Below are 10000 nucleotides of genomic sequence, written 5' to 3' on the forward strand. Positions count from 1 at the left end.
AGAGAGAGAGAGAGAGAGAGAGAGAGAGAGAGAGAGAGAGAGAGAGAGGAGGGGAGAGAGAGAGAGAGAGAGAAAGAGAGAGAGAGAGAGAGAGAGAGAGAGAGAGAGAGAGAGAGTGAGTACACAAGGTGCAATAAATACCAGAATAAAGTAGCACTGGTGTGTGTGTGTGTGAGTGTGTGTGTGCATGTGTGCGGGTGTGCGTGCTGGTGTGCTGGTGTGCGTGCGTGCGTGTGTGTGTGAGTATGTCTGTCTGTCTGTGTGTGTCTATGTGCAGGTGTGTGTGTGTGTGTGTGTGTGTGTGTGTGTGTGTGTGTGTGTGTGTGTGTGTGTGTGTGTGTGTGTGTGTGTGTGTGTGTGTGTGTGTGTGTGTGTGTGTGTGTGTGTGTGTGTGTTTGCACGTGCGTGCGGCATTATCCATAATAGTTTGACTGATGGGTGACATTTAAGGTCAATGAAGAGCAAAAAGAATCTCTGAATGGTACAGTAGGCAAATCACACTATTTCATCTGCGGGCAGAACCAGGGTCAAGTTTGTGACCACCCATTGTCATTGTGACAGAGCACTCAGTGCTCACTGCACAAAAACAAAATTGCATCTATGCCTCACCTGTGCAAGGGGGCAGCCCCCAAATGGCGCCCCAAGGGAGCAGTGCAGCGGGACGGTACCATGCTCAGGGTACCTCAGTCATGGAGGAGGATGGGGGAGAGCACTGGTTAATTACTCCCCCCACCAACCTGGCGAGTCGGGAGTTGAACTGGCAACCTTCTGGCTACACCCTAGGTCGGACCCCGTAACAAATGAATGAATGAATGAATTAATAAATGAATGAATTATGATGGCTTTATCAATGAACAATTTGTACAAGAAGACCAGCCAATAAGACGCCAACATTTGGCAGCACATCCACTCAAGATCACTCGGCATTAAGGATATTTTTCTCTGCCTTGTGTGTGTGTGTGTGTGTGTGTGTGTGTGTGTGTGTGTGTGTGTGTGTGTGTGTGTGTGTGTGTGTGTGTGTGTGTGTGTGTGTGTGTGTGTGTGTGTGTGTGTCGAAGTGTGTGTGCCCGTGTGCCCGTGTGCCCGTGTGCCTGCGTGCCTGCATGCGTTTAGGTCTGTATGTGCGTGCGTCCGTCTGGAAGCGAAAGCCTAAAAGATGCTTCGAAAGACTACAAAAATCTAGTGCTTCAAATAAATGCAAGCAATGACACAAACCTATTACGCTAAAAGTCATTAAAAAAAATATCAGCAATAATATGACGAAATATAGGAAATGTTACCACAGAAATGATAAAGGCTGACAGTGTCTAAGGGACTGCTATCAAGAGTGAAAGGAGGACAGGAACAAAAAAAAAGGAAAAGAAATTGGCATTGCCCTGCATTTGACCTAATCTCGATGGTGTTCTGAATTCGACCTCACGTCAATGGCGTCCTGCATTTGACCTCATCTCAATGGCCGCTGTGGTGCATTGCGAGGTCACCTGTGGTTCAGGTCATGTGGAGGTGGAGGTGTCAAAAGCCTCCGTCTCAAATCACAAAGAAAACTCACTCAGCCTGAACGGCAGACTGCTCCACTTAGACAAGGTTACCCTTGTTATCGTCTGCGCGTCTCTTGTCTGCTTTCTTTATCTCTCATGGAATGAGGAGCAGAGATGGAAGTATTTTTACTTCGTTACTGTACTGAAGTAATTGTTCTGGTATTTGAACTTGCATAAAAACAAACACACATACTTTTACTTTTACTCTGTTACAATTTTGTGACAATTATCTGCACTTTTTACTCCTTACATTTTGGAAACTGATGTGACTTGTTACATTTTATCTACATTCTCACCACTAACTTTCAATCTGAGCCACTTAGACAAGGTCAGTTGAAGGTGAAGATTGTGCACATCCCAGGAAAAGGTGCAGGACAAAGGCTGACTGTCTGAGTGAGAGATCCACACACTTAAAATCCTTTTTGTTATCTTTTATTATTTCATGGCTGGATTACGTTTCGACTTCAACAGTGCTCATCAGATCATAATCCAGCCATGAAATAGGCCTAATAAAAAGAAAACAAAAAGGATTTTAAGTGTGCGGACCGAAACGTTAGCCTTGTTATTGCCTTCGCTTCTCTTGTCTGCTTTCTCTATCACCAACGGAATGAGGAGATAATGGGAAGGGAGAGTGAAAAAGAAAACTCATTTAGAAATCTGTTTTTCTCTCCTTCTCACTTTAGCCATGTTGTTATTGGCACTAAATGGCGTAGTTCCCTTCCTTCTCATACACCTTGGGTCCAATCAAGGCAATCTGGGCTGTGTTTCTCGAAAGTGTAGTTGCTAGCCAGTTAGCAACTTGGGTAGTTGCCAATGGGAAATTGCATCGCAAACAACAAAGTAGCTGACGTAGTTAGCAACTATGGTTTCAAGAAATGCAGCCCAGTATGCTTGTATTTTCTCTCTCTCCCCCCATACCTGTCTCTGTTTCTGTTGCTCTCTATCTCTCTCTCTCTCTGTCGCTCTCTCTCTCTCTCTCTCTCTCTCTCTCTCTCTCTCTCTCTCTCTCTTGCTCTCTTATCTTGATCTTTCTTAACCCCCCCCCCTCCTCTCTCTCTATCTCTCTCTCTCTCTCTCTAATCCTTTTCCTTTTCCTCTGGTGTCACATTTGTTTACGGAGATTTTTCCACCCAGAATTTGCCAATGAGAAAACTCTCTAATTCTCTCCAATGATCATGCACCTTGGCCAAATAATACACCTATCCAGACGAACACAATTTGAGTGGGTTCAGAGTTCAACAGTATTGGCTAGTGCAGGGGTCAGGAATCCTTTTTGGTGGAGAGAGCCATAAAAGTCAATTAAAAAAAAAAACATTTTTGTGAGAGCCTTACCATTTTAAAAATACGGAGTACAATTAAAAGCTTGTACTTCAATTAAGCTCAACACTTTTAGAGTGTGTTGTCAAGTTATTATGCTACTTTGATTGATAACAGCTAATTATAGGGACAGTCAACATAGAGGTAGAACAGTAGACTGGAGGTGACATGGTAATTCGCGACAGCATTGGGAAATGGTACATGGAGCTTCCCATTCTCTGTAGGTAGTGTAGGCACCTTTAGTCAATGCAAGTCAACGGAAAACACACCCACCCCTGTCAAAAAAATTGACTAAAACTGTGTGAATATGAAGTAACGCATAAATCAGAGACCAGATTCGAAATGTCAGGCTAAATATCTACTAAAATCATATGAGTCGATAAAATACATTTAAAAATCAAATTATATAAATTATGTGCATATTTGCGCAACACACTTCCAACTATTGGCCTTGTATAGTGTGTTGATGGACATTTTCACATTATTAAGCCATTTTTTGACAGAGGTGAGCCTCCTTCTCCATTCATTTCCATTTCTCAGGTCTACCTCCAAATAATGGCTGCCACAGATTGCCGTAAAAAGGGGGGCGGGGTCACCTCTAGTCTAATGTTCTACCTCTATGACTGTCAACTTCATCATGGCAGGGGTCTGGTGGTGGTGGGATGGCAGTTAAGCTCATATCCATACTAAATAACACAAAAAAGAAAATCAGTGGAGGAGATACTCCATGATTCACCCATCTCCTATCACCAGCCTATCCCCCCCCCTCCGCTCCACTTAAAACAACGCATCACCCTGACGGGGACTAAAGACGTTATCTCAAGGGAAATAGACCAATTCATGCGCCCATAAACGTCAGGGTTTGAGTAAGTAGACTCATAATATTATCTATTTTAAACTGCTTTTTACTGCAAACCCAAATGTCTCTTGTCTGGCCTGCTGGATCAAAATAGACTTTGCTGAGGCAAATAAGCTCTTTGGAGACTAATACAGACAGTTATAGAGGGAGAGGAGAGGAGAGGAGAGGAGAGGAGAGGAGAGGAGAGGAGAGGAGAGGAGAGGAGAGGGGAGGAGAGGAGATGAGAGGAGAGGAGAAAAGGAGAGGGGAGGAGAGGAGAAGAGAGGAGAGGAGAGGAGAGGAGAGGAGAGGAGAGGGAGAGGAGAGGAGAGAAGAGGAGGGGAGAGGAGAGGTGTGGAGAGAAGAGGAGAGGAGAGGGAGAGAAAAGAGAGGAAAGGAGAGGATAGGAGAAGACGAGAGGAGAGGAGAGAAGAGGAGAGGAGAGGAGATGGGAAGAGGGGAGGAGAGGAGAGGACAGGAGAGGGGAGGAAAGGAGGGGAGAGGGGAGAGAAGAGGAAAGGAGAGCAGAGGAGAGGAGAGGAAAGGAGAGGAGAGGAGAGGAGAGGAGAGGAGAGGAGAGGAGAGGAGTGGAGTGGAGTGGAGTGGAGGGGAGAGGAGAAGAGGAGAGGAGAGGAGAGGAGAGGAGAGAAGAGGAGAGGAGTGGAGAGGAGGGGAGAGGATAGGAGGAGAGGGGAGGAGAAGAGAGGAGATGACAGAAGAGGAGAGAGAGGAGAGGAGGGAAGGGGAGAAGGGGTAGGGGCTAGAGAGGAGAGGAGGAGAGACAAGAGGAGAGGAGAAGAGAGGAGAGGAGAGGAGAGGAGGGGGAGAGAAGAGGAGAGAGGAGAAGAGGGGAGGGGAGGGGGGAGAGAGGGAGCAAGAGAGGAGAGGAGAGGAGAGGAGAGGAGAGGAGTGGAGTGGAGTGGAGTGGAGTGGAGGGGAGGGGAGAGGAGAGGAGAGGAGAGGAGAGGAGAGGAGAGGAGAGGAGAGGAGAGGAGGAGAGGAGAGGAGAGGAGAGGAGGAGAGGGAGAGGGGAGAGGGAGAGGAGAGGAGAGGAGAGGAGAGGAGAGGAGGGGATAGGAGGAGAGAGGAGAGGGGCAGATGAGAGGGGAGAGGGAGAGGAGAGGAGAGGGAGAGGAGAGAGGAGAGGTGAGCAGAGCAGAGCAGAGGCAAGGCATAAGAGGAGAGGAGAGGAGAGGAGAGGAGAGGAGAGGAGAGGAGAGGAGAGGAGAGGAGGACAAAAACTGGCACAAGATACAAAGAGTGTGTCTTTCTCTTTGTTAGAAGTGTGTGTGTGTGTGTGTGTGTGTGTGTGTGTGTGTGTGTGTGTGTGTGTGTGTGTGTGTGTGTGTGTGTGTGTGTGTGTGTGTGTGTGTGTGTGTGTGTGTGTGTGTGTGTGTGTGTGTGTGTGTGTCCGTGCATGTCTGTGTGTGTGTGTGTGCGTGTGTTTGTGTGTGCGCGCGCACACACACGTGCATGTGTGTGTGTGTCCGTGTCCGCACGTGCATGTCTGTGTGTGTGCATTTGTGTGTGTTTGTCTGTGTGTGTGCGTTTGTGTGTGCGTGCGTCCATGCGTGCTTGTGTGTGTGTGTGTGTGTATCCTACCTGGCTGGCTGGTGTGTGTCCCACGATGGATTCGTAGGGCGGGGGCAGCTCTGAGGGGTAGAAGGACCCGGGGCTGTTGATGGGCACCCCGTAGATGGCACTGAAGGGGGCGTGGGGGAAGTCCAGGTGAAGACTCCTGCGATTGGACAACATAAACAGGGTCACTTCATAGCAACCAATAAGATGTCATAGCCCAGCTGTCAATCAAAGTGAGAACAGATGAAGGCTCCTGTGATTGGACAACACAAACAGGGTCACTTCATATCAGCCAATAGGATGTCATAGCTCAGCTGTCAATCACATTTCGAACAGATGAAGGCTCCTGTGATTGGACATTATTACATAAATTTACATCACATTACATATGGCACAACAGATCATAAACAGGGTCACTTCATAGCAACCAATAAGACGACACAAAATTCACTGTGCATGTACACACAAATATACGGCTACAAAGACCTCCGGCACTGTGTGTGTGTGTGTGTGTGTGTGTGTGTGTGTGTGTGTGTGTGTGTGTGTGTGTGTGTGTGTGTGTGTGTGTGTGTGTGTGTGTGTGTGTGTGTGTGGGAGTGTGTGTGTGTGTGTGTGCGTTTGCGCGTGCGTATGCGTGCATGTGTGTGTGTGTGTGTGTTGCTATGACAGCAGGGAGATTAAAGACTAGAAGGCTTTTTATTGTCTGCAGGGTCTTGCAGGTTGGCAAAACATCATTTGGTGTGTGTGTGTGTGTGTGTGTGTGTGTGTGTGTGTGTGTGTGTGTGTGTGTGTGTGTGTGTGTGTGTGTGTGTGTGTGTGTGTGTGTGTGTGTGTGTGTGTGTGTGTGTGTGTGTGTGTGTGTGTGTAATTGTCCGCAGGTTCTTGCAGGTTGGCAACACTATCATTTGGCAGCACATCCCCTCAATAGCACTTGACATATGGCTATTTGTGCCTGCGTGTGTGTGTGTGTGTGTGTTTGTGTGTGTTTGTGTGTGTGTGTGTGTGTGCGTGTGTGCCTGCATGCGTAGGTCTGTATGTGAGCGTGTCCGTGCGAAAGTGAAAGCCTAAAAGATGCTGTACAGTTCTGAGACAAGATATAATTGGTCAAAGTCAGCAAATCCTCCTGGTGCTCTACCTGTCAGTTCTTACTAGCCAATAGACGAGCACCTTCTTCAGCTGTCTGACCTCATTAACCAATAGAAGAGCACCTTCTTTAACTGTCTGACCTCATTAACCAATAGTAGAGGACCTTCTTCAGCTGTCTGACCTCATTAACCAATAGTAGAGGACCTTCTTCAGCTGTCTGACCTCATTAACCAATAGTAGAGAACCTTCTTTAACTGTCTGACCTTGTTAACCAATAAAATAGAAGCTTCCTTATCTGTCTGACCTCATTAACCAATTATAGAGGAGTACCCAGTCGAACTCTATGCCCTTGTAGCCAATGAAACAAGAGTAGCCTACTGATGCGATGCCTCCAGAACAAAACACAAAATGTTGCATCTTTAGTTTTGTGATGAATCATTTCTGATTGCATCTGAACTTTTAATTTAAAAATCCCCCAAAAAACATTGTTACCTCCGCCAAGGAGGTTATGTTTTCCATCACGTTGGTTTGTCTGTCTGTCTGTTTGTTTTTTTGTCTGTTTATTTGTCTGCCTGTCAGCAGGATAACTCAAACAGTTATGAACCGATTTGGATGACACTTTTAGGGCTTTCAGGCCGACCAGAACGGAGCCGGAGCCGGTTCCCGCACCAGTTACGTTCGGCACTAAAGTGCTTATCTGCGAACCCCCTGTGTTCATACCGGGCTCTGAACTTTTTCCGCACGTGACTGTGTTACCCGGATGAACCTGCTGACAGCCACGCTGTCGTCACGGTTCGCGGAGAAAAACCTACTATTTTGAATGCGAACCAACTTTCCGGTTCGCGAACTCAAATATCTGTGGCGTGAACATGACAGACGGTTCACGATTAGGTGCGGGAACGGGCCCCAGCACGGTTCTCAAGTCAAGTCAAGTCAAGTTTTATTGTCAATTTTCTTTACATGCACTGGTCATACAAAGAATTTGAAATTGCGTTTCTTGCTCTCCCATGCAGACATAGACTAATCTAGATAAGGACATAGACAGTATAGACATAGACAGTACTCATACATGGACATAAGACAGTATGGACATAGACAGTGCTCATACAGACATTTAAAGTGCAAGACTGGACAACAGAAGACTTGTAGAGAACATACATTAAGAGGAGGTATTTTTTTGTGCTTTTTCTAAAAGTCCTTTATAGCGTTCTGACATAGTAATAGTAGCATTTGAAGAAAATAAATAATTAAATAGGTTTATCAAATACACCAGCAGCAGTATGTGTGTGTGTGTGTTTGTGTGTGTTTGTGTGCGTGTGCGTGTGTGTGTGTGTGTGTGTGTGTGTGTGTGTGTGTGTGTGTGTGTGTGTGTGTGTGTGTGTTTGTGTTTAGTGCAGGTAGAAAGTGCGGTGTGCGTCTGTGTGTGTGTCTGTGTGTCTCTCTCTGTGTGTGTGTGTGTGTGTGTGTGTGTGTGTGAGTATGAGTTGTGTGTCAGTGTGTGTATGTTTGGGTTTAGTGCAGAAAGTGCGGTGTGCTTGTGTGTGTGTGTGTGTGTGTGTGTGTGTGTGTGTGTGTGTGTGTGTGTGTGTGTGTGTGTGTGTGTGTGTGTGTGTGTGTGTGTGTGTGTGTGTGTGTGTGTATGTGTGTGTGTGTGTGTGTGTGTGTGTGTGTGTGCATGTGTATGTTTTGAGTTGGTGCAGGTTGAAAGTTCAGTCACAGATGTAGTAGTGCAGGTGGAATGTTCAGTCGCAGATATGGTGGTGGGGATGAGGGGGGGAGGGTTGTCAGTGGCCTGGCTGGCTAGAGGCTGACAGTGGAGGGAGAGAGTGGGTTGAGTGTTCAGTATCTTGATTGCTTGATGCATCGTGCTGCTTGCAAGCCTGGTGGTACGGGAACGGAGGCGCCTGTACCTCTTTCCAGAGGGCAGGAGGCTGAACAGTTTGTGTGCAGGGTGGCTTGTGTCTTTGATGATCATCAGTGCTTTCCGGGTGAGGCGTGCGGTGTAAATGTCCTGCAGGGAGGGGAGTGGTACTCCAATGATCTTCTTCGCTGTGTTCACAACACGCTGGAGTTTTTCTCCGTGCAGCTTCCTCCCCACACTGTGATGCAGCTGGACACGACGCTCTCTATGGTTCCTCTGTAGAATGTTGTCATGATGGAGGGTGTAGCACTTGCCTTCTTTAGTTTGCGCAAGAAGTAGAGACGCTGATGGGCCTTCTTCACCAGTGATGTAGTGTTGGTGGTCCAAGAGAGGTCGTCGCTGATGTGCACTCCAAGGAACTTGGTGCTGCTCACTCTCTCCACAGCATCACCGTTGATGGTCAGTGGTGGCAGTTGTTTTTGGACCCTCTGAAAGTTGACAACAATCTCCTTGGTCTTGTTGACATTCAGCAGGAGGTTGTTGTCTTTGCACCATCTGGCCAGCAGGTCTACTTCTTCTCTGTAGTGAGTCTCATCGCCCTTAGTGATGAGGCCCACCAGTGTTGTATCATCCGCAAACTTCACTAGATGGTTAGTGCTGTGGGTCGTTGTGCAGTCATGTGTCAGCAGCGTGAACAGCAGGGGGCTGAGAACACAACCTTGCGGAGCCCCCGTGCTCAGGGTCAGGGTGCTTGAGGTGTTATTCCCTACCCGTACTGCTTGTGGTCTCTGCATCAGGAAGTCCAGCAGCCAGTTGCAGAGGGAGGTGCTGAAACCTAGTTTGTCCAGTTTTCTGATGAGTTGTTGTGGTATTATGGTATTGAATGCTGAACTGAAGTCAATGAACAGCATTCTCACATACAGTATGAGTCTTTATTGTCCAAGTGGGTGAGGGCTGGATGGAGGGCAGAGCAAATTGCATCCTCCGTGGATCGCTTGGCTCGGTATGCGAACTGGTAGGGGTCCAGGGTGGGGGGTAGGGTGGCTTTGATGTGTGACAGGACTAGCCGTTCGAAGCACTTCATGATTATGGGCGTCAGTGCTACAGGACGGTAGTCATTGAAGCATGATGGTGATGATTTCTTCGGCACGGGTATGATGGTAGCAGCTTTGAAAAGTGATGGGATGACTGCTTGCTCCAGAGAGATGTTAAAGATGTCTGTGAAGACATCCTTCAGCTCTTCTGCACAATCCTTCAACACTCGGCCAGGTATGTTGTCTGGGCCAGCTACTTTGCGTGGGTTGATGGTGGCCAGTGTCCTCTTCACACTGGCAGAGGACAGGTACAGGGGTTGATCATGGGGGGGAGGGGGAGTTTTCTGTGGATGAGTGTCATTTTGTGCTTCAAAACGGGCAAAGAAACTGTTCAGGTCGTTTAGCAGAGAGGTGTTGTTGTCACAGCTTCGTGGTGCAGGCTCAGTCGGCCTGAACGCGCTATCTGTGGAGTTGTTGGAAATGACAAAAGGAACAGGTGATTAAATTTTGATGCTCATGATCCGGATCCAGGATTTTTAAAGGGACACTGTGTGAGATTTGTAGTTGTTTATTTCCAGAATTCATGCTGCCCATTCACTAATGTTACCTTTTTCATGAATACTTATCACCACCATCAAATTCTAAGTATTCATTATGACTGGAGAAAAGTACATTTTTCATACATGAAAAGGGGGATCTTCTCCATCGTCCGCCATTTTGAATTTCCAGAAATAGCCATTTTTAGCTG

At 47.2% G+C, this 10000-nt stretch overlaps 1 protein-coding gene across 1 annotated transcript in view; it reads right to left on the bottom strand.

The window, feature by feature from the left end:
* fam189a1 (family with sequence similarity 189 member A1) overlaps nt 1–10000 on the bottom strand; it is a 300434-nt gene that overhangs the window by 25177 nt on the left and 265257 nt on the right. The window contains exon 7 of the mRNA XM_063189949.1: nt 5296–5431. Coding sequence (XP_063046019.1) covers nt 5296–5431 — 136 coding nt within the window. The remainder of the gene's footprint in view (nt 1–5295; nt 5432–10000) is intronic.

The sequence above is a fragment of the Engraulis encrasicolus genome, chromosome 23 (assembly GCF_034702125.1).
Source record: "Engraulis encrasicolus isolate BLACKSEA-1 chromosome 23, IST_EnEncr_1.0, whole genome shotgun sequence".
In the NCBI taxonomy this organism is placed as follows: domain Eukaryota; kingdom Metazoa; phylum Chordata; class Actinopteri; order Clupeiformes; family Engraulidae; genus Engraulis; species Engraulis encrasicolus.